The 25951-nt window shown below is 35.6% G+C and overlaps 1 protein-coding gene across 8 annotated transcripts; it reads left to right on the plus strand.

Annotated features, from left to right (window-relative positions):
• Nucleotides 1-66: 66 nt before the first annotated feature.
• On the plus strand, nt 67-25951 carry LOC139903978 (uncharacterized). Of its 8 annotated transcripts, none has more exons than XM_071885908.1 (15): nt 67-496; nt 3199-4131; nt 4646-5632; nt 5866-5946; nt 6187-6234; nt 6966-7976; nt 8631-9527; nt 9736-9848; nt 10964-11370; nt 12321-12462; nt 12732-12846; nt 13345-13422; nt 13959-14124; nt 14711-14845; nt 25865-25951. In XM_071885908.1, exons 2-8 carry the CDS (start codon nt 3202-3204, stop codon nt 9772-9774), a joined length of 3993 nt encoding a protein of 1330 aa, XP_071742009.1. In that variant the 5' UTR covers nt 67-496; nt 3199-3201; the 3' UTR covers nt 9775-9848; nt 10964-11370; nt 12321-12462; nt 12732-12846; nt 13345-13422; nt 13959-14124; nt 14711-14845; nt 25865-25951. The 8 variants fall into 8 exon arrangements, with proteins under 8 accessions (XP_071742009.1, XP_071742008.1, XP_071742006.1 ...); XM_071885907.1 differs by lacking the exon at nt 25865-25951 and adding an exon at nt 20431-20459; XM_071885905.1 differs by lacking the exon at nt 25865-25951 and having other exon boundaries at nt 14711-14972.

Here is a 25951-nt window from a genome sequence, read left to right on the forward strand (position 1 = left end):
AATAAAATTCAGTTTTACTCAAATAAATTCAAAGAAAGATTCAGTTTCACCCAATTTGCCCAAATCAAAATTCATTCCATTCAGATTCATTCACTAATCCCCAAATTCATTCATCCCCGGAATTCGCACAATGAAAGACACACAACCACCGCCGGATCAACCATCAATACCGTCGCAACCACGAGACCCATACATACACCTTCGCCATGAACGATTGAAGAACGGCCTAATTCCCTTACAAAAACTCATTTTCACCGACGGCATATAAACCCTAACTTCTATATGTGACAAACTACTTCAATTACACTCACCATATATCCAAATTGACCACGTTATCGTTTCTGAAACCCTAACGATCTCAATGATTATGATCTGATTTTATTACTTAGTCATATAAACGGTTGCTTCCTAGTGGTCATAAGATTTCTGCTGCTGTTGTTGCTGATGTTTGTCCTTCTATTTATGCTTTCAATGGATTCTTATCTGCGCTTTACAGGTCGTTTGATCCACACCTAAAGTTTTCGCTTATTTTCATATGTATTTAGTTTGAAAGTCATTGAATCATTAATGATATTTATCACAATTATTAGATAATGTCCAGTAAGGTTTTATATTTCAGGTGTAGTTTCTTATTTGTGGTTGAGCTTTCTCGTGTATTTACAGTTTTCATTTATGGCGTACATTTGGGACTAAGTTGTTGTTATGTAAAATATGTATGCTGATCACCAAGGCCTTTTTTATTGTTTCTTTTAACAGGGCATACACAAAATGTGAATTATTAAAGTTGCACTCATAACACAACTGTTTAGTAGTTGGTATCTTGATCTAATTGTCTATATATGCAAGGAAGATCACTCTTTCATGGTGATCTAGGTGAATAATAAAACTTTGTGATTGATTTTTTTTTTTTTTAAAAAAAATTATATAACATCAACCAACTTGCAATTGTTTTCCTCGGATGCCATGAATGTTAGTACTAGTTCATTGTCCTCTTCGATATATGTTTTCGTTTCTTTAATTCTAAGCCCACATGGAGGCTGCTCCCAACTTCAATTTTAAACTGTTTATAATTAGTAATTATCAATAGCAAGTTGATAATATAAAAATCATAGTTCTTTTCAAATTTGACCTGTTTCTCTAAAGTTTTCCCAAAAAAACTTTAATAAATGCTATAAAAAACTCTTCTGTTATTATGCTCTAATTATTTTAACCCGACCGTTAATAGAAAAAATAACGGGCAGTGTAAGACAGCTCATGACTAATGCGACATCCCACCTGTGACTATTTACTACAGTAATTGTTTAGATTGTTATGATTTTTTTAATAAGAGATAATAATAAAAAGTCATGTGACAAGGAGATCTGCGTTGCTTTCATATATATATATATATATATATATATATATATATATATGGGCATGATCAATGGGGAAGTAACCAATCAAGGGGAAGCGGGGGAAGCAAAAAAAAATAAAAAATTCATTTTTTTTGAATTTTTTTTTTCCGGCATCAAGATCACACGAAAATATGAACATTTAGAAGAGACACTTCGTGACGAATGTTATTATTTAGGCGGGAAAACGATCGACAAAAATAACATTCAAGATAATATTGTTCGTGAAGAATATGAACGTTTTTTTTTCTTCATGTTTTGTGAAGTAAAACTTAGCCCGATTTAGAGTTTAGGGTTTAGGGTTTAGGGTTTGGTGTTTTGGGTTTATTTAAACCCAAAACACCAAACCCTAAACCCTAAACTCTAAACCGTTCGTGTTAAAAACTCAATCTAAATCCTAAATCTAAACTCTAAATCTAAACCCTAATATCTAAACCCTATAAACCCTAATATCTAAACCCCAATAGCTAAAACCTCAAAATACGATCGAAAAATACGATAATTGTTATATATTACTTCTTCGAGCGTTTTCCCGCCAAAATAAAAACATTTATCACAAAGTGTCTCTACTAAATGTTCATATTTTCATCTCATCTATAATGTTCGTGAACAAAGTTTTTTCAAAAAACGAAAAAAAAAAAAAAGTTTTTGCTTCCCCCCGAATGGTTACTTCCCCATTGATCCTGCCCCTATATATATATATATATATATATATATATATATATATATATATATATATATAGGGGCAGGATCAATGGGGAAGTAACCAATCGGGGGGAAGCGGGGGGAAGCAATTAAATTTTTTTTTTTCATTTTTTTTGAATTTTTTTTTTCCGGCATCAAGATCACACGAAAATATGAACATTTAGAAGAGACACTTCGTGATGAATGTTATTATTTAGGAGGGAAAACGATCGACAAAAATAACATTCAAGATAATATTGTTCGTGAAGAATGTGAACGTTTTTTTTTCCATGTTTTGTGAAGTAAAATTTAGCCCGATTTAGAGTTTAGGGTTTAGGGTTTGGTGTTTTGGGTTTATTCCATAAACCCAAAACACCAAACCCTAAACCCTAAACCCTAAACTCTAAACCGTTCGTGTTAAAAACTCAATCTAAATCCTAAATCTAAACCCTAAATCTAAACCCTAAACCCTAAATTTCTAAACCCTAATATCTAAACCCTATAAACCCTAATATCTAAACCCCAATAGCTAAAACCTCAAAATACGCTCGAAAAACACGATAATTGTTATATATTACTTATTCGAGCGTTTTCCCGCCAAAATGAAAACATTTATCACAAGATGTCTCTACTAAATGTTCATATTTTCATCTCATCTATAATGTTTGTGAACAAAGTTTTTTCAAAAAACGAAAAAAAAAAAAGTTTTTGCTTCCCCCCGCTTCCCCCCGAATGGTTACTTCCCTCTTGATCCTACCAATATATATATATATATATATATATATATATATATATATATATATATATATATATATATATATGAAAGCAACGTAGATCTCCTTGTCACATGACTTTTTATTATTATATGTGTGTGTGTATATATACACACATATATATACATATATACATATATATATACACACATATATGTGTGTGTGTGTATATATATATGTATATATATGCGTGTGTGTGTATATATATATATATATATATATATATATATATATATATATATATATATATATATATATATATATTCATGTGTGTGTGTGTGTGGTATTTCATATATCTTACATTCATTTGTAATCCACAGTCTGAGTTACCTTTATCACTTTATCAACAGAATATGGCATCTACAATCACGGAGTTTAGTCACTTACAAATCTCACTTGAAGACGTCCTAGAAGCCACCAATCACTTTGATGATAAAAATGTCATCGGCCATGGTGGGTTGGGCAAGGTTTATAAAGGAAAGCTCTTGCGGTCAGGGAAGTGGGTAAATATTGCTGCACGGAGATTAGACAGTAAGCATAAGCGAGGCATCGAGTTTTGGACAGAGATTTCTGCTCTTTCTAGTCTCAAACATGAAAACATAGTCTCTATTATCGGATTTTGCGATGAAAAAGGGGAGAAGGTGATCATAAACAAGCATGAGGCCAAGAGAAGTCTCGTGATGTATCTAAGCAATCCAACCCTCTCATGGGTTCAAAGATTGAAGATTTGTGTTGGAGTTGCGCGTGCATTAAGTTACATCCATTATGAAAATGGACGGAGTTACTCGGTGATACATCGTAACATCAACAGCTCTACAATACTTTTAGATAATAAATTTGAGCCAAAGTTATCTGGTTTTGAATATTCCATCAACCATTCGGTACAACGAATGGATCAGGTTCTCTTCTCAGAAGCCATTGGAACGACAGGATATATCGATCCGTCAATTCAAAAGACCAGAGGTGTGACCTACAAGTCAGACGTCTACTCATTTGGTGTTGTTTTATGGGAAGTATTATGCGGTAGGAAAGCGTTCATTACAAATGGGAATGATAAGTTTCTAGCTCCAGTAGCCAGATTTCACTATGAAGACAATACAGTAAATGCTATAATGCTAACTTGGCTGCTACAGAACCGATTGTCCCTGGACTCAGTCCAGACCTTCACATCAGTAGCTTATTCCTGCTTAAACGATGAGAGAGTACTTCGCCCGGATATGACCCATGTTATCTACGAACTTGAGAAAGCATTAGAATTTCAGCTGCCATATGAAATCTATATTGTGAGATACTCAGACCCTCTTCTTTTTTTGTTAACTTTTGATATCATCATTTTTTTTTGGTAGTATATATCTATTAATATCTTTCCCATTCATATAGTTGAGGTTATATCTACTGTTTTTTTTTCCTTTCAAAAAAATAAAATAAAATAAACAGTTGATATAGGTTTTGAAGTGTACATGGTGGGTTGGGTATAGTTCAACAGTCCAGCTGTTGTAGGTCAAATAGTCCATGTGATTTTCCTTTATTACGCAACACCTCTCTAAGGTTGTTATTATCTTGCAGTCTTTTTGTTGGAGAATTTGAGTCTTGTAGTGTAAAATAATCAATGACAATAGATATCACTGAATCGTGGTATCACTTTCTGAAAATAATTCACAAGTTTTTAACTCGTTTATCTGTTTTAGTATACCTATATTTAAATTTAAAAATATGATAATAAAAAGAGAGGCATACCTTGCTGCAACTTGAACATCATTCCAAAAACCTGATTATAATATATGATTCTTATCGCAGAGAAACACCTTGGAACACGTAAAATTCCAAGTGAGTGACTTGAAGATTAGACTTGCTGACATAATGTTGGCCACAGATAACTTTTCTGAAGCATACCACATCGGGGGTACCATATACTACGACTTGTACAAATCAGAACTTGAGCTTTTCGATAAAGAAAATGTTGCCACTTTAGAAGAGAAGAATAGTAGTGAACTATCCAAGACACGTGTCACTGTAGTTATAAAACGTGTCTTCCCTAGAAAAGACATTCGAGGAGACGTATTTGCTACAGAACTGGAAATGCTTAAAATTTGTAATCATTGCAACATAGTCACCTTACTTGGAGTTTGTGATGAAGGTTCTGAGACGATTCTCGTTTTTGAGCATGCTTCTAATGGGTATCTTCGTGAATATTTGTTTAATATAAAAAACAGGCCTATTCTTACTTGGGCACAACGTTTGAAAATATGCCTTGATGTTTCACATGCTATAAATTATCTACACTATGAGGTGGAAAATCAAAAGGCGATTATAAACTGTGATATAAGGAGCGCCACAATTGTTTTAGATGAGAATTGGGGTGCAAAGATTGCTGACTTTGGTTTCTCTGTATTCCTTCCTCCAAATTTAGATGCTCTCGAACTCAATTGTATCCTTGGCTATGATTGTTCTGTCGATCCAGAATTTGAGGAGACGGGCAAGTTAACACGAGAATCGGATGTATATGGTTTTGGAGTAGTTTTGTTTGAAATTTTATGTGGGAGGATAGCCAATGATGATGCTTTTACTAAGGAGAGTGACAGAGGACTGGCATTTGTTGTACGGCGATGCTTCCATGATGGTACACTAAAGGAAATGATAGATCCTATAATTAATAATGAGTGTAAAAAAGATTCTTTAGACATATTCATAAAAATTGCATATCAGTGTCTCTCAAAAACTCAAGACCAACGTCCAACAATCAAAGTCGTCATTAAAGAGCTAGAGAGAGCATTATCTTTGCAAGTAAGTCAAGCTACTTTATTTAAATAATCATTTAGTAGATAAAATACAGTTTCGTTATTGGGAGGAAATGTTAAATTTTTTATAATGTTACTTTTAGTAGTATATATCACATTCATAAGAACTATTATATGCAGCATACTCGGCAATAGTTAAAAACTCAACCGGGAACTATACTTGTATCAGTTATTTATTTGTATTGCTAATCTTTTGTTCTTCACATGATTGCTTAAAAGGAGGATCAAGTACAATGCCAAGAGATCGACAAAGTTGTTGAAGAATTTTGGAAATCGGTAGAACCGACAAATGAAAATCTTGTAAGACCCTTCTTTTATATTTGCTTTGCCTTTGAGCATTGCTAGAGCGACATAAATTTTACAATATGAGTTGGCAATTAACTTCCTACCTCAAATCATTTGGTTGGAATATGTTATTTTTTAAATTTACTTATGTAAAGCTTTTGTAAACTTATCATTTCTCTTTGCTTTTTAGTTTTTCCCTATCTTCCGATTTTGATATAGTAATATTAACTGATTTCTCAATTTTGTAACTGATAGATGTTAAAGAAAGATGCAGTTGTACGTTATTCTTGGGATAACAGTAAGGTACATAAATATTTTTAATTTATCTTGAATTGTAAATGATTTATAGATTTTGGTAACCCGTGACCCTTGCTACTTGTTAAACGTGTATTTAATTAAGTGATTTTTTTTATTATTAACAATTACATTTAATACTTATTGGTTCGATCAGATATTTATCTTTTCAATGCGTATATTAATTATTGTATTTATGGAAATTATTTGTTATCACATGTATACTCATTAGCTTAACTCATGATTATTTTTACAACATTATATCAACAAAGCTGGAATAACCAAAAAATCAATGCTAATATAACTCCAAGGGTAGTCTAGTGGTTAGGTGTTTGGAAATCTCTAAGACCAAGGTTCAATCCCCACTAGCTACATTTTGGGGGCTTGCCTTTAAAAGAAATAAAATTAATACTAATATGAACCCGACATTTAGTAAGTAAATGAGGCACGTATGGGTCCGGATTATATGTGGATGCACATGTGTATGAATATTACCTTTATTGAACTTTTTTCAAATCAGAATCTTGTTCACACAAGATTGAAATCATGTTACCTTTATGAGCAAAGTTAAAAATTGATAGTCCCTTCATTCAAAAATCTTGGCTTTTATGTTACTTTTTGGGCTATTTGCGGATCCTAATATTATACTCCGTAACAATAAAATGTTCCACTTATAATACATCAAATTAACAAAATTATGCAAATGTACGTATGATCATGTATGTATCAAAATGTTGCAGGATCTTCCCTATGCATACCTAAATATTCGACGGAGTGATATACTTTTGGCCACCGATTACTTTTCTAAGGCATGCATTATTGGGAATGATGGATTATATGACTTGTACAAAGCAGAACTTTTGGTTTTTGATCAAGAAATATTCGCCTTAGCAGAAGAGAAAAATAAAGGTGAAGTACCAAAGAGACTCACTACTGTATGTTTGAAATGCTTCCACAAAAGAGATGAGAATACAGAATTTCTATTTCGTCACAGTTTTATGATGTATCTAAGTTGTAATAAGCATCGCAACATAGGGAATCTACTTGGATTGTGTGATGAAGGTTCTGAAATGATCCTCGTTTTGGAGTATCCTTCTAATGGTTTTCTTTACGATTATTTGAAAAAAATCAAAGACAACCCTATTCTTACTTGGGCACAACGTTTGAGAATATGTCTTGATGTTGCATATGGATTAAAGTACCTACACTATGAAATCGGAGACCAAAAGGCGATAATACACCGTGAATTAAGGAGTAGTTGCATTGGGTTGGATGAAAATTGGGGGGCGAAGATTCTTGACCATGGTTTCACGAGATTCAGTCCGAATGAAGATGGTGATGCTCTACATTTTAAATTTAAGTATCATTTAAGTCCTACTAGTTACAGGGATCCAGAATTTACTAGGACGGGTACGTTGAAAAGAGAATCAGATGTATACAGTTTAGGAGTAATTATGTTTGAAATTTTGTGTGGGAGGACAGCCGATAATCGCATTTTCAAAAAGGGGAGTGACACTGGGCTGGCATCTGTGGCAAGGAGATGCTTCCATGATGGAACAATGCAAGAAATCATTGATCCTATACTTAAGAATGGAATCGGTGAGAACAATTTTTCCCTAAATAAAGGACCCAACAAAAAGTCTCTCAATGCATTTCTGGAAATTGCATACAAGTGTTTAGGGGAAACTCAAGATCAACGTCCAACATCAATAGGTGTTGTAGAGGAGCTCGAGAAAGCCTTATATTTTCAAGTAAGTTCCGGCCCATTATAAATACTCAAAACCATTTTAGTTTTTCTCTATAAATTTCTATCACGTATTGATATGATGGTATAATTAATTACATGTAATAAAAAACCCCTCTTGGCTGCTAAAGTTGCTCTTGAAATTACCTTATGAGAAGGTTTATAAGTTATAACAAATTACTTGCATTTTCGGTTGATGAAATTGCAGGGTCTTGGTCAATAAAAGAGCAAACAAAACAAGGAATGATTTTTTTTTTTTGGAACAACAAACACACACACACACACACACACACACACACAAAAACACTCACACACACACACACACCATATTTTGTCCACGACGTGTCTCGAACTCAAAACTTCTAGGTTGAAGGTTGATGAGTTCCCTTTTTCTCACTCATCTTGTTATAAATCGTTGGTTTCTTTTTCTCATAACATTTAAAAAGTTGCAATCTGAATTGTTATAAATCGTTGGTTTCTTTTTCTCGCTCATCTTACTTTTTATTGGATCAAGATAATGGCATATATGTGCCATAATCTTAATTTTGAAATCAATTTTACGCTTATATCATTTTTATATGTTAGATTATCGCCATGAAAGTATGATATATACCTAGTGTTATCCATGTACGCATTTTATTCGGTGTCTCATCGTTGACAGGAAAACAACGATGACGGCGACCTCCGGATTACACTTGAAGATATAAAGTTGGCCACTAAAAACTTCCATGTTAGCAATTGTGTTGGTGGAGGAGGATTTGGAAATGTTTATAAAGGAAAACTTCCACTAAGTGATGATACAATTGTTGCAAAGAAATTGGATACAAGAAGTCGTCAAGGGGAACAACAATTTCGCAATGAGCTCCAAATTCTTTTTGAGTATAAGCACGAAAATATCATCAGTCTTGTAGGCTATTGTGATCAAGAAGATGCAAAAATCATTGTTTATGCGTATGCACCTAGAGGAAGTCTTGATAGATATTTGAGCGATGGTCGTCTAGATTGGATAAAAAGACTTAACATATGTATTGATGTTGCAACCGCATTGAATTTTCTTCATAGAGGAATCGGAAAACAAGCAACAGTGATACATAGGGACATCAAAACTGCTAATGTTCTACTAACGAGTGACTGGAAAGCAAAACTTGCCGATTTTGGGCTTTCCTTGATAAGTGCAATACATAACGAAACTGATTACGTTATCAATCGTGCGTGTGGCACACCGGGCTACGTGGATCCACTTTACTTAAAATCAGGATTCTTAACCAAAGAATCGGATATATATTCATTTGGTGTTGTTTTATTTGAGATGTTGTGTGGAAGATCAACGTTTGAGACCCACAAACGGGAAGGTATGTATATACCAAGTTTCATTAAACACAACTTTGAAAATGAAAAACGTGAGGAGGTGGTGTTTGAGAAAATAAAAGCACAGATCATGCCGAAAGCATTGACTGCATTCCGAAAAGTTGCGTACCGGTGCTTACGTGATGATAGAGAAAGACGACCAAAAGCAAAAGAAGTTGTAAAACAACTTAAGAAGGCATTGAGATTTCAAGTAAGTTCTCATTGTTTTAGATTTTATGTAAATTATTATTATTATATATATATACAACAGACCATGTGTTTGGGTACATCTGCTCTAACAAATTGGAATTAATTCATAATAAGACAGGATTTGAATTATAAAATCACATCTGAATCTGTCGTCTATCAGATTACCAAAGGAGTATCTAATCAACTGATGTATTCAAATTTACGTGTAGATGCTGACAGATGATTTAGCTTCTACCACAAGTAGCTAGTATCAACTGCAAGATTGGAATTCAAAAGTTTGTTTTCAAGCCTTTTTAAAGAATCTAGTGGTTCCTGTTGTCAGGTAAATGGATTGTGGTTATTGTGTGAAAAAATTCAACTAAAATTATGAGTTTAAAAGGCTCTTCGTTGATATAATTTCGTCCATTCTTTATTTGTGTAACTGTATACGATCTAATTATATTTTTGTATATACAGTCGTATAAATAAGTAATGTTGCATAACTCGGGAGTACTCGAACAGTACTCGGCAAAAAAGGTCTCCCGATTACTCCGTCTAATTACTCGGATTACTCATTCAAACATAGTCAAACTCGGTCAAAATTCGGGGATTACTCTGTCAAACTTGGTCAATAGTCGTGATTACTTGGAAAATCGGTCATAACTAGGTCAAAATCAGTAAAAGTCAAACTTAACTTGGTCAATATCCGAGTACTCCCCGAGTATACTCCCTAAAAATTCCGACCGAGTACTCCCTGAGTAGTGATGTTTGCAACCTTGTAAATAAATGGTTGCTCCCTAGAGGTCATAAGGATTTTGCTGCTGATATTTGGCCTGATACTTCTTATTTTGATGGATTCTTATCTGCGCTTAAATATTTTTAAGGTGGTTTATAAATTGATACTTATAGTTTTCATTTAACATCATATATGTATGTATACCGGTTTTGAAAGTGATTGAATAATCACAGTTAGAGCGCCTTTATGTAAAAATCTCTCCGAAATCTAAAAGTAATCTAGAGGTCATGGGTTCGATCCTTAGGGATGACATGATTTTCTTTAAACCAATTGAACACCAATAATGGTGGTATATATTGACCTTATAGGGAGGTTCTACCGGATTCGTTCACGGACCTCTACCCGGACCACTGCCCGAATGGATGTGTTCCTGGGTACCGTCGATCGGGTTCGGGTTTCCGCCCAAACGTGTGTGTTACGTGCAAATTAAGAGGGTCGTTGAAAATAAATGATCTACTGATGCCAAAAAATCGGCGTTCAAAAAAAAAAAGTGGTTCATTGCCAACCGCCCAAAATAATGACATTTAGAGCAGTTTAAGGGTATAATTTAGAGCAGTTTGAGGGTATTGTTTATAGTCCAGTGATTATATATTTCTGTGTCAGAGTGCACTACCTGTGTCACCCTTTTTCGGTATTGCTTAATTATAGTCCACCTTGTTTAGTGTTTTCTATACAGTAGTATTTGGAAGAAGATAAAAGGTGTCTTTTGGATATGACAAAATCTCATTTATCCCTTAACTACTAACAGCCTCGCAGGATTTCGTCGTACGAGTTTTATATCACCATCGTTTTATATTGAGTGTTCACACCACATAAACCCTAAATATAGCACATAGTCATCGCCTTCTTCTGACCTCCACTTCCTTCTATACCATATTTTCCCCACGCTCTTTCATCATCTCCTCCTTACATCCTCATCTCCCTCATATCCATCAACAGACTTCTACATAATTACACAGGCAAGGAGTCTGGATCGTTAGAACACAAAAGGATAAACCAACACCTCAGCTAAATTGGACATCCTGCCTTAAGGAACTCAAGTTCGTACAACCCTGCTGTAACATTCAAGGTGCGATTTATGTTATTACTTCATTAATTTTAGCAAACCCTAAAGGGCAAATGGCCCAAAAAGGTAAGATAAGTTACCAAATTTGACAATCAAGGTAACCCCCAAAAAAAAATGCCCGAAAAGGATTCCAATTTAATTTTTGCGCAAGAAAAGGATTGCGTGTTTAAAAATTTTAAAATTGAGGTAATATCCAATGAAAAAAAAATCTAAAATCGCGAATTATTTCAAATTGAAAGTTGGAACAGATTAGCATTTGTTGTGAAGCAACTTGATCCAAAACAACACGAAAAACACGAATCGAGATGAACAAGTCGTTTGAACAAAACGACTTGTTCATCTCGATTCGTTGTATTTCGTGATGTTTTGGATGAACTTGCTTCACAACAAATGCTAATCGAAGCACTATGAATCTGTTCCAACTTTCAATTTGAAGTAATTCGCGATTTTAGATTTTTTTTTCATTGGATATTACTTCAATTTTAAAACTTTTAAACACGCAATCCTTTTCTTGCACAAAAATTAAATTGGAATCCTTTTCGGGCTTACATGATTTGGGAGTTACCTTGATTGTCAAATTTGGTAACTTATGTTACCTTTTTGGGTCATTTGCCCAACCCTAAATTCTTGCTGCGAGTTAACTGAAAAAAAAAATTATGGTTCACAAAAAAATAGTACGTTGATTATGGCGTCCGTTGCGAGATATCAATTTAGATTCCTCTACAACTTTACGAATTTTTCACTCAATTGCATTCTGCTTGCTGTTATTTTCTTTCTATTTGAGTCTGTCCAGCATTTCCAGGCTATGCTGTTATTACTAATCATGTATTTTGTATGCCAATTGATTTATTAAAATTTCCTTTTTGACTGGTTTCTACTTGATTAAAGTTTGATTCATTTGGGTTGTATTAGAAGTTGTTTTTTAGTTGGTCATGTGTAAAAATTTGTTGTAGGAAACCAATAACAAAATGGAATGAACAGCTAAAAGTGCGTTCAATTAAAATCGTTCAGGGACTTAGTGGAAGGTGCTCTTAATGATGGCAATAGTTGGAGAATCTATGGTCAGAAGGAGATCTTAGATTCTAATCATCCATGGTTAGAAACTTTAATCCATGTCTTTTACCATTTGAAGTGGAAACCCCATAAATGTTCAAACTTATAACATTTATAGATTATTCATAGACCTAATTATGCCTCATGGTTTTTAAACTAATTTTGACTACATATGTTATTTATAAATGATAAGCAGATAAATTATTATCAAAATTTGGGTTCATCTCAGTTTAGCCAAATCTATCTATATGATCTTACAAAAACATAAATGCAACTGCGAAAATTTTTATGACATTGATGCGACATTGCAGTGGGAAGAAAACCGACCAAGGATCCATAAACAATACATGTAATTGAGAAAAGCAATCAACTTAGCGAAGGGTTGGACCATGTTATTCTTACAAGTAGTTCATAAGCTCATTGAAGGTACGTAGTAGTTGATGAACATTTGCTTCATAGAGGTGCTTCTTTTTCATGCATATGAACTGTTTGATTAAACGCTTGACAAAGCCTGCCTGATATTGATACTATTATGTGTAGGAGCTTTTTAGAAGAGTATATGATTACAGTGGTATTATTACAATGTTTTCTGTTTTCTTTCTCTTTTTTCTTTATTTTATCTTTTCAAATGTTCATTATTTTCTTATCAGAGACCACATATAAACTGTGAGTTGCATAGTCAAACTATCACGTGGAATATACTTGCTATTATCGGTCACTACTAATAGAGACATACCGATCGAACATAAAGTATATTCCAACGTAATACGTCCCATCAACGAATACATAGGTAAACAACTCTGTACAGCAGGTTCATGAATCAACCCGAAAGGAAAAAAGGATTTTGTTACAACTCAATCATTGTAGTGGCTAAATTTAAGGCTTATGTACCCTAACATATTAATCTACTGTTTCAAATCGCAGCTGCTTTTGCGGAAGAGTTTCAACGAACGCTTCATCAATCGGCCTAAAAGGAAAAAACGTGCAACACTTAACTAACAGGTACTACAACTGTTATCAATCAGACGCTGATTGAATTGTAAATATTTCGAATCTGTATAACTTACATACATTAACATTTTAATAACTGACTAGCACCGTTAGTTGACCACAATACTGTCAAATCTCAGAAATCTTACCTTTTGGCAACGATTAGTCACTAACAAAACTTATACTCTGCAAATTTTTGCGGTTCATTATAGCATTCCCTAACTAGATTCTTCCGTTTGTTGCTGTTGTGTGTCTTGGTGGCAAATCAGTAGCAGAGGCGATTTACCAAAAAAGGCTAACAAAAGCATCACAGCGTGCTATGTAATAGTTCAGTAAAAAAAATAAAACCCGAACTACTATGAACACTATAAATAGTGTTTGCAATATACATCTGTAAACCTTTTAGAAAACAATAAGTAAACAAAACCATACTTGGTATGTCTTGCTGCACACACATCTTATGACACTAAATATATTTTTGCGATCAGTTGTTTAGTTAAAACTGGCCACAAAAATATGATCACAAAAACTGGGTTGGTTTTTTTCAGTTATTTTACAAATTGCGGAGGACAAAAAAGATATGATGACGGATATATTTGAACCGGGTTGAGCAACAACAGAAAAACGCTTCATTCAAGGTTATAACAAACACTAGCTCTATTTCAATTGTAGCAGTGGGGCTGACCTATGCCAATTCAGGTTTAGAGCCTGAAGGTTAGTTTTACTTTTCCAATATGATTTGTAACTTCAATGTTGTTGTCTTTCCTTTTTGTACACTATATACTAAATAACATAAAGTGTGTATCAATGTAACATTGTGTCTTATTGTATCAATTCTGATAAAAGGATGTACAAAATAACATTCTGCTCAACTTGATTGTTACGCATCCAACTGTTATATCTATATAAGAGGAGTGTAAGAAAAATAACTACTTTGTTGGTTTTTTTTTTTTTTTTTTTTTTTTTTTTTTTGCTTTTAAGTCAGTATAGTTATAGTCTGTTTTTGGTTCGGGTTGATATTACGCCCATGTAGGTATAGTATTAGTTTTGTGTTCATGAGTTAAATTGAAATTATACCCATGTATGTATAGTTATAGTCTGGGTTAAATTACACCCATATATGTATAGCCTTAATTTATGTGGTTATGGATCGAAATTGCATCCATGTACAGTTATAGGTTTCAAGGTTTATGTATGTGTACGCACATGAAAACCCAGGCCAGCAAAGTTAGTATACCAAGCATCCAAAAGAAGAAAAAAAAAAAAAAAAGGGTTTCTAACCAACCTCAACCATATGCAGGAACAGACACAAACCAAATGAAGAAGAAAAGGGAATAGCACATCAACAGCACCATATTTTGATAGCAACAGCTTTGGACAATAACAGCTTTTGAAAACTCAAGATTCCTCAATCAGAAAACCAATCTCATCCCTGGTATATCAACAACTCATATATTAGAAATTGTAAGATAAATGGTATATACATCTCATAAATGTTCAAATATAAAAAGCTTCAACAGCTTTGGAAATATTAGTTTTAACAATGCGTTACATATTAATATCTAATCCGAAAGGCCCCGCCACATCGCGCGGGCCGATCCGGATCTTGTTTTTACTAAGGGAAACTTACACATCCAACAATAATTTATCTACGGATATATACATGCCTAGTATGAGGCTTAAACTCTCAACCTTTTGGTTGAATGGGCTCCTCACATACGGCTAGGTAATAAGCCCAATGAGAGTAATGTGGCCCAAAACAAGTGAAGTTTAGCACACAAACACGTCCCCTGTATGGTACGGACAACCTTCCATGCATTTAGACGTAACTGAAGGGTTATTATATAGAAGTTAAAAAGTGTTGGCCTTAAATAAATGCTACAGTTAACAAAATGGATTTCCTATAGTGTTAATAGTTTGACGACTTCATGTGATATAAACTAAGTTTTCCTTGTTCATGCTAACTCGATGTATGCGGCCTATCCGCATTATCTCGTGACCATTTTTGACCTTTTTCTCTGACCGTTAGTGAGGTTTGAACTGGCCTCAACCTCTAGACTTGGGATGTTTAAAGAACTAAATTATACATTTTCGAAAATCTTTGCACCTCCCATGACAACGTCGTTCAGACCGAGCTTGGGAATCGGATTGAAGTGATTTTGAACGTTCTGTTGTTCAACTCGTGATCATTAGTGGTTCGTGATTTCAAGGAAGGATGAGTAGAAAATGAGTTCCTTCGGCTGGATGAAGACTTTATGTATTTCACAAACTCTTTAATTAGTTCTTGCATTAAATATATGTTTGTTTTCAAAATGTTATTCCGTATTTATTGTTAATGCTTTGCTTGCGTTGCAACAAGGTTATATCTTATGATTGTTCTTTCCTTGTGTTGTGATTTGCGCACTTTCAAGAACCAAGAAATTAATAGAACAATTAAGCAATAAATAAAGACACAAGGATTTACGTGGTTCGGCGTGAGGCCTAGTCCACGGGCGGAAGCGGAGAAGGATTTTACTAGCAAATATGGCAATCCGAGGTTACAATGTATCACTCAATCTAGGCTCCGAAAAATACTAACAAAGTATTTGGACCACTCACTAGATTATAACACTTCCCTCACTCTATAATGTTTCTCACAAGAACAAGAGTAATAAACTCTTTCTTTTTAATACTCTTACAAGAGCTCCTATAACTCTTTCAAGTATATTTTTGAAGTTGGGATGATTTGAATGAAGTTCCTTTTATAGTTGAAATATCACATGCAAGCAACCTACCCATTTATTCTGCACCATACGTATGGAATTAACCATAACAAAAATGTGGTCAAACTAAATGGTAGGTGGCCTCAATAAAAATAGTAACTTTGACTTCTTTGTTTTCAATGTGAAGCCACACAAAACATGTGGTATTTACCACCGGCCAACAAATCTCTACCTTGGCGAACATTCCATTCTTATGCTATCCGTTCTCAGTCTCCGCTACCCGCCAGCCCTCCTGGGCTCATCACTTTCTTCGAAGGCCAACCAAGTCCAAACAATGTTCGAACTTGTTTGTAGTAAGTGGCATAGTCAACATATCCGCTGGATTATCTGCCGTGCCAATCTTCTTGACCATTATAACTCCTTCAGATATAATTTCACGAATAAAGTGATACCGTACATCAATGTGTTTGGTTCTTTCATGATACATTTGATTTTTAGACAAATGTATGGCACTTTGGCTATCACAATGCACTACAGTTTCATCCTGTTGCAAACCCAGATCACCAACCAAACTCCTCAGCCACTTTGCTTCTTTCACAGCCTCAGTCAGAGCCATGTATTCCACTTCAGTTGTCGACAAAGCAACCGTCGATTGTAATGTTGCTTTCCAACTAATAGCACATCTTCCGAGAGTAAAAACATACCCCGTCTGAGACCTTCTCCGATCCAAATCACCATCATAGTCTGAATCAACGTATCCGGTAACATTAGTATTACCATCATTATCAAATACTAAGCCAATATCAGTTGTCCCTCTGAGGTACCGAAGAATCCATTGCACCGCTTTCCAATGAGCTTTCCCTGGACAATCCATATATCTACTCACCACGCTTACCGCCTGTGCAATATCCGGTCTAGTACATACCATAGCATACATGATGCTACCCACATCACTAGCATATGGAACATGTGACATATGCTCCACCTCCTCCTCAGTTTCCGGTGACAACGCCGATGAAAGTTTGAAATGTGCAGCAAGTGGAGTACTAACCGGTTTGGAGTTATCCATACCAAAACGCTGAAGAACCTTCTCAATATATTTCTTTTGTGACAAATACAATTTTCCTTCACGTCTATCTCTGATAATCTCCATTCCTAATATCTTCTTAGCTGCACCCAAATCTTTCATCTCAAACTCACTTTTGAGTTGAGATTTTAACTGATCGATCTCTGACATGTTTTTCGAAGCAATCAACATATCATCCACATATAATAGCAAATAAATGTACGAGCCATCATGAAGCTTCTTGTGATATACACAACTATCATAATCACTCCGCGAGTAACATTTACTAGTCATGAATACGTCAAACCGCTTATACCATTGTCGAGGTGATTGCTTCAAGCCATATAATGACTTTTTCAGCAAACAAGCATAATCTTCCTTTCCTTTGACCACAAATCCCTCTGGCTGGCGCATAAAGATCCGTTCCTCCAACTCACCATGTAAGAATGCCGTCTTGACATCTAGTTGCTGCAGCTCCATATCAAGTAAAGCAACCATGGCAAGTAACACGCGAATAGATGTATGCTTTACGACCGGTGAGAAAACTTCATTAAAGTCAATTCCCTCTCTCTGAGTAAAGCCTTTTGCTACAAGGCGTGCTTTGAACCTTTCATCTTCTACACCCAGAATTCCGTCCTTCTTTTTGAAGATCCATTTGCATCCAACAATCTTCTGACTTTTTGGCGGTTTCACCAGCTCCCACGTATGATTCTTATAAAGAGACTCCATCTCTTCATTCATAGCTACAGACCACTTTGCAGATTCCGGGCCACTAATAGCTTCACGATATGTAGCAGGTTCTTGGACCTCTATATCTTCTGCCATACTCAGGGCATAAGCTACCAAATCTGCATGCCCGAACCGTTGTGGTGGTTTTATTGCTAGTCGTTCTCTATCTCTTGCTAGATTATAATTCTGTAGATCATGTTGCTCATCTGACTGATCTTCTGGTGTCATTTGATCAACACCAGATTCATGTACGTCTTCTACAACGGGCTCGACAGGAGTATCTTGTACTACTCCTTGTGGAACTTCTATTTCTTGCTCCACCTGCTCTTCAACTTCACGATCTTTTCCAGCAACTACTTGTTCCTCCTCTGTCTTTTTCAACATAGCAGACTCATCAAATGTCACATCCCTGCTGATAAGAAATCGGGATGATTTACCATCAGGGCACCACAATCTATAACCCTTCACCCCATCTGCATACCCTAGAAATATGCATCTTTTGGCCCTCGGCTCAAGTTTACCATCTTTCACATGAGCATAAGCAGGACAACCAAATATCTTCAAATCACTGTAACTTGCAGGGGAACCTGACCATTTCTCCAAAGGAGTTTGACAATCAATTGCCGTTGATGGAGATCGATTTACCAAATAACAAGCTGTGTTTATAGCTTCAGCCCAAAATACATTCGGTAATTTTGCATTTGAGAGCATACACCTCGCTCGCTCAAGGAGCGTTCTATTCATCCGTTCTGCAACGCCATTCTGTTGTGGTGTAAACCGCACTGTGTGGTGTCTCACAATGCCTTCGTTCTTGCAAAACTCATTGAATTCACCTTTGCAGAATTCCAGTCCATTGTCAGTTCTCAAGCGCTTGATGAACTTTCCAGTCTGCTTCTCTATCATCATCTTCCATTGCTTGAAATTGACAAAGACTTCATCCTTACGTTTAAGGATATAAACCCACACTCTTCTTGAATAGTCATCAATAAAGGTTAACATGTATCTAGCACCACCTTTTGAAGGAACCGGAGATGGACCCCAAAGGTCTGAATGGATATAATCCAAAGTACCTTTCATCCTATGAACGGCTGTGCCAAACTTTATTCGGCTTTGTTTTCCGAATACACAGTGTTCGCAGAATTCCAATCTTCCGATATTCTGCCCGCACAACAAACCTCGTTTACTAAGCTCCATCATTCCTCTCTCGCTCATGTGCCCAAGGCGCATGTGCCATAACTTGGTGGTATCTACATCTTTAGCTGATGAAGAAACTCCAGCCGCACCAGTAACAGTACTACCCTTTAACAGGTAAAGGCCATTAAACCTTTCACCTTTCATCACAACAAGTGCACCTCTTGAAACTTTTAATACTCCACCTCGAGCTCGATACTCGCAACCGATGGAGTCCAGCGTACCCAAGGAAATAAGATTCTTCTTCAATTCTGGAACATGCCTGACATCTGTCAACGTCCTCACTGTGCCATCATACATCTTGATTTGGATCGTTCCTATGCCAACAACCTTACAAGCTACATCATTTCCCATAAGGACTTTACCACCATCTATTTGTTGATAGGTAGTAAACCAGTCCCTAATAGGACACATATGATAAGAACAACCTGAGTCAAGAATCCACTCATTACTTGAGCGGCCATCGGTAACACTAAGAACATTTGCACCATCAGAATCATTTTCTGCAACCGCGGCAACTTTATCGGCTCCTGTTGCATTCCAAGTCTCTCTTTTTCCTTTCAAGTCTGGACAGTCTCTACGCATGTGACCTTCCTTGTGACAATTGTAACACTTGATCTTTCTAGATCTAGTTTTTGATCTAGAACGACCTTTGTTGTTACTACTTGATGCTCTATCATTACGTCTTCCTCTCGCCACCAAACCTTCTGCACTTTCTTCCAGATAATCCGCCGAGGATTTCTTCCTTAACTCGCTAGAGTTCAAGGTAGATTTGACATCCTTCATGGAAATAGTTTTTCTACTATATAATAGAGTTGTAACCAAATGCTCATAAGATTTTGGCAAGGAACATAAGAAAATTAACGATTGATCTTCATCATCAATTTTCACACCAATATTATTCAAGTCCAAAATTATTTTATTGAACTCATCGATGTGATCATTTAGTGAACCTTCTTTCATCCGAAGAGTATACAACCGTTGTTTCATGTACAACCGGTTTGTGAGACTCTTAGTTATATATAGAGATTCTAGCTGTTTCCAAAGTCCAGCCGGTGTGATTTCTGCCGCAACTTCTCTAAGCACACAATCGGCAAGATTTAGAATAATCATGCCGTGTGCCTTCTCCAGAAGTTCATCCTTCTCTTCATCTGTCAACTTTTCGGGTAGATGTTCTCTCCCTTTCAAAGCTAACAAATAACCTTGTTGGCTCAGTAGAGCCCGCATCTTCATTCGCCAAAGACCAAAATCGTTCTGGCCATTAAATTTCTCTACATCGGACCTGATTACCGTCATCTTGAATATTTAATCACAGCTAAGCTCTGATACCAGTTTGTTGTGATTTGCGCACTTTCAAGAACCAAGAAATTAATAGAACAATTAAGCAATAAATAAAGACACAAGGATTTACGTGGTTCGGCGTGAGGCCTAGTTCACGGGCGGAAGCGGAGAAGGATTTTACTAGCAAATATGGCAATCCGAGGTTACAATGTATCACTCAATCTAGGCTCCGAAAAATACTAACAAAGTATTTGGACCACTCACTAGATTATAACACTTCCCTCACTCTATAATGTTTCTCACAAGAACAAGAGTAATAAACTCTTTCTTTTTAATACTCTTACAAGAGCTCCTATAACTCTTTCAAGTATATTTTTGAAGTTGGGATGATTTGAATGAAGTTCCTTTTATAGTTGAAATATCACATGCAAGCAACCTACCCATTTATTCTGCACCATACGTATGGAATTAACCATAACAAAAATGTGGTCAAACTAAATGGTAGGTGGCCTCAATAAAAATAGTAACTTTGACTTCTTTGTTTTCAATGTGAAGCCACACAAAACATGTGGTATTTACCACCGGCCAACACCTTGTAAATTTTTCACCACTTTAACAGGAAGACGATGCTCCTTCATCATCACAGTAAGTTAACTAAAAGTTACCCACTTCAATATTGTGCAGCACTCAAATGAGAGTTTTTTTTTATTATTAATTTTTTTTTATTTTTTTTTGTTAATTAGTGGTTTTTAAAGCAATTTACACAAATAGTATATTGAATCTTTTTTTTGAAAACTAGTAAAACCGGCGTTGAGAAGACCGGTTTTGCCTAAGTTCACCACCACCGCCGCCGCCCCCGCCGCTGCCGTCACCACCACCACCACCGTTTTACTCTTTTAGTGTCAAAGTGGGTCTAAGAGTGCTTCAAGTACTAGACCTAGAGTTTAATTGGTGGACTTTCGGACTAAATCACTAGGTATTAGTGGTTTAGGGTGTTAAGTCATGGTCATGACTTGGTTTGGTGGTCAAGTGCAAAATGGGGTGAAATTGCACTTGGGGTGTTTTGGGTTGCAAGAGCTATAGTTGATTATGGCTTGCTATGTGTAAATTGATTTAGGTGACTTTAAGTTAGTTGATTGTGAAGCTCAAGCTTTGGTTATAACTCATCAATCGATTAAGGTAAGCGGGATACTTATGCACTTATGTATATGGTTTACTTGCTTGAGTTTGATGTGGTTTAGTGAATCCAAGTGTGTCGGTTTCACTAGAGTGATTTTCAAGAGTGTCGGTTTCACTCAAGTTCGTGTGCTCGATATCACATGAGTTGTATGGTGTATATCGTGTGTTAGTGTCACCACAGGTTGTATGGTGTATATCAGGTGTTCGTATCACCATGGGGTTGGTGTATATCATGTGTTCGTGTCAACAACGGTTGTTGTAAGCAATCGGTGGTCCTTTGAAGGAACCACTCCCTTGTGCTAATGGTTAACCATGAAGTGTTGGAATTTAATATTGTGTTTAGCATGCTATTTTGGATTACTTGTGCTATGTGGATGTGGTGCTCGGTGTATATGCATATGTATTGAATTGTTGTGGTAATTTGAGTCGGTAAGTTGTATGCATATATGTAAATTTATTCTTCTCACTAAGCATTGCTTACCCTCGTTGTTTTACTCTTTTTATATATTCTTGCACTTCGTAGGGTAAGGGCTTGGCTTAGCTCACATGTTGGTAGTTTTGGTAAGAAACGCTTTTGGTAAAGGTCCCAACGGTCATGCTCTATTTTGGGTCATATTGTTGTAATGGGTAGTCATGTACACTTGTCAAACTATGGGACTTGAGTTCCCGATGGTGTAAACTCATAATATGTTGTATTTTGTGTCGCACATGACTTTTAAGTAGGTTAACGTGAATCGAGATTTGTGATGTTTGGAAAATACTTGTGTTTGTAATTATTGCAAATAGTAGAATCTGACAGTTGAAGGTCACGTCGCCACCCATATGAGTCGTGTCGCGATTGGAAGCGCAAATTGAATGTCGAGCTTGATTTGTAGTACAGACCATTTGGCATAATGGGAGGTCACGACGTGACCCGCGAGGTCGCGACATGACTTGGTGGTGATACAGGGGGTCTGGGCTGGTGATCACATTCGGCATCAGAAATGTACGTGGAATTGTGCCGCGACTAGTTTGGCCCGGGACGCAATGGTAACTTTTATGAAGAAATAAAATGTGAGTCGTTTCCGCTTTCGGGTTTGAGTCATTTCAAGTGGTATCAGAGCATGGCCTAAGAGATCTAGGTGACCATAGGATGGGTGCCTAGACTTAGGTTGGATTTGTGTATTTATGCATGACTTATCGGGTTACGGGACCATTTGGTTATTGCTAAGACTTTAGTGCAAGTGTTTATTGGTTATGCATAGTTGATAACATCAAGTGAGATTGTCGTTGTATCAAGGAGTTTGATAGGATGCGCGAGTGTATTAATGATTGGCCACCATTAGTACGGTCACACGTCGAGTCAAACGAATGAAGTATGATGAGTGTCAAGCGAGATGGGTTGTTAAGTGTGTGGTTTAAATCTCGTTATGTATTCTAATCTACTTTACTCTTTAGAATGAAGACGAGAAACAAACCTTATCAAGAAGGTCCGAGCAATGATGATGAGTTAATGGCCAAGATAGAGGCCGCACTAGAAAGCTATTCCGCGATTTTCACCGGGAAGGTTAAGGAAGTGTTCCAACAAACGGTAGATGAGCAAATCACCGATCTTATACGGGAACGTGTAAGTGAGGTGGTCAAGGAGGAGTTTGAAAAGAGGTTCCCAAACCTCAAGGTGAGGGTGGTGCCGAAGAGGGTCCACATGATCATGGGGTTCTTGACAACACGAACACGAAGGAGTTTAGTTATAAAGACTTCAGGTTAACTAAACTGCCAACCTATGAAGGGGATTCCGACCCTCCAAAGAGCACAATATGGATATTGGATGTCGAGGGGTGCTTTCTGAAATGTCCCGTTCTTATTGATTAAAAACGTTCCATATTAATTGATTTCGTTGCGAGGTTTTGACCTCTATATGAGACGTTTTTCAAAGACTGCATTCATTTTAAAACAAACCATAACCTTTATTTCATCAATAAAGGTTTAAAAAGATTTACGTAGATTATCAAATAATGATAATCTAAAATATCCTGTTTACACACGACCATTACATAATGGTTTACAATACAAATATGTTACAACAAAATAAGTTTCTTGAATGCAGTTTTTACACAATATCATACAAACATGGACTCCAAATCTCATCCTTATTTAAGTATGCGACAGCGGAAGCTCTTAATAATCACCTGAGAATAAACATGCTTAAAACGTCAACAAAAATGTTGGTGAGTTATAGGTTTAACCTATATATATCAAATAATAATAATAGACCTCAAGATTTCATATTTCAATACACATCCCATACATAGAGATAAAAGTCATTAATATGGTGAACACCTGGTAACCGACAATAACAAGATGCATATATAAGAATATCCCCATCATTCCGGGACACCCTTCGGATATGATATAAATTTCGAAGTACTAAAGCATCTGGTACTTTGGATGGGGTTTGTTAGGCCCAATAGATCTATCTTTAGGATTCGCGTCAATTAGGGTGTCTGTTCCCTAATTCTTAGATTACCAGACTTAATAAAAAGGGGCATATTCGATTTCGATAATTCAACCATAGAATGTAGTTTCACGTACTTGTGTCTATTTTGTAAATCATTTATAAAACCTGCATGTATTCTCATCCCAAAAATATTAGATTTTAAAAGTGGGACTATAAATCACTTTCACAGATTTTTACTTCGTCGGGAAGTAAGACTTGGCCACTGGTTGATTCACGAACCTATAACAATATATACATATATATCAAAGTATGTTCAAAATATATTTACAACACTTTTAATATATTTTGATGTTTTAAGTTTATTAAGTCAGCTGTCCTCGTTAGTAACCTACAACTAGTTGTCCACAGTTAGATGTACAGAAATAAATCGATAAATATTATCTTGAATCAATCCACGACCCAGTGTATACGTATCTCAGTATTGATCACAACTCAAACTATATATATTTTGGAATTAACCTCAACCCTGTATAGCTAACTCCAACATTCACATATAGAGTGTCTATGGTTGTTCCGAAATATATATAGATGTGTCGACATGATAGGTCGAAACATTGTATACGTGTCTATGGTATCTCAAGATTACATAATATACAATACAAGTTGATTAAGTTATGGTTGGAATAGATTTGTTACCAATTTTCACGTAGCTAAAATGAGAAAAATTATCCAATCTTGTTTTACCCATAACTTCTTCATTTTAAATCCGTTTTGAGTGAATCAAATTGCTATGGTTTCATATTGAACTCTATTTTATGAATCCAAACAGAAAAAGTATAGGTTTATAGTCGGAAAAGTAAGTTACAAGTCGTTTTTGTAAAGGTAGTCATTTCAGTCGAAAGAACGACGTCTAGATGACCATTTTAGAAAACATACTTCCACTTTGAGTTTAACCATAATTTTTGGATATAGTTTCATGTTCATAATAAAAATCATTTTCTCAGAATAACAACTTTTAAATCAAAGTTTATCATAGTTTTTAATTAACTAACCCAAAACAGCCCGCGATGTTACTACGACGGCGTAAATTCGGTTTTACGGTGTTTTTCGTGTCTCCAGGTTTTAAATCATTAAGTTAGCATATCATATAGATATAGAACATGTGTTTAGTTGATTTTAAAAGTCAAGTTAGAAGGATTAACTTTTATTTGCGAACAAGTTTAGAATTAACTAAACTATGTTCTAGTGATTACAAGTGTAAACCTTCGAATAAGATAGCTTTATATGTATGAATCGAATGATGTTATGAACATCATTACTACCTTAAGTTCCTTGGATAAACCTACTGGAAAAGAGAAAAATGGATCTAGCTTCAACGGATCCTTGGATGGCTCGAAGTTCTTGAAGCAGAATCATGACACGAAAACAAGTTCAAGTAAGATCATCACTTGAAATAAGATTGTTATAGTTATAGAAATTGAACCAAAGTTTGAATATGATTATTACCTTGTATTAGAATGATAACCTACTGTAAGAAACAAAGATTTCTTGAGGTTGGATGATCACCTTACAAGATTGGAAGTGAGCTAGCAAACTTGAAAGTATTCTTGATTTTATGAAACTAGAACTTTTGGAATTTATGAAGAACACTTAGAACTTGAAGATAGAACTTGAGAGAGATCTATTAGATGAAGAAAATTGAAGAATGAAAGTGTTTGTAGGTGTTTTTGGTCGTTGGTGTATGGATTAGATATAAAGGATATGTAATTTTGTTTTCATGTAAATAAGTCATGAATGATTACTCATATTTTTGTAATTTTATGAGATATTTCATGCTAGTTGCCAAATGATGGTTCCCACATGTTTTAGGTGACTCAAATGGGCTGCTAAGAGCTGATCATTGGAGTGTATATACCAATAGTACATACATCTAAAAGCTGTGTATTATACGAGTAC

Source organism: Rutidosis leptorrhynchoides, chromosome 4, assembly GCF_046630445.1.
Source record: "Rutidosis leptorrhynchoides isolate AG116_Rl617_1_P2 chromosome 4, CSIRO_AGI_Rlap_v1, whole genome shotgun sequence".
Lineage (NCBI taxonomy): Eukaryota > Viridiplantae > Streptophyta > Magnoliopsida > Asterales > Asteraceae > Rutidosis > Rutidosis leptorrhynchoides.

Excerpts from the sequence above, each read along its gene's own strand:
- LOC139903978 (XM_071885908.1), top strand. The coding sequence starts at position 3,202 with ATGGCATCTACAATCACGGAGTTTAGTCACTTACAAATCTCACTTGAA. Across the intron at positions 5,633-5,865 it reads AGAGAGCATTATCTTTGCAA|GAGGATCAAGTACAATGCCA; the intron begins GTAAGTCAAGCT and ends ATTGCTTAAAAG. Across the intron at positions 5,947-6,186 it reads AACCGACAAATGAAAATCTT|ATGTTAAAGAAAGATGCAGT; the intron begins GTAAGACCCTTC and ends TGTAACTGATAG.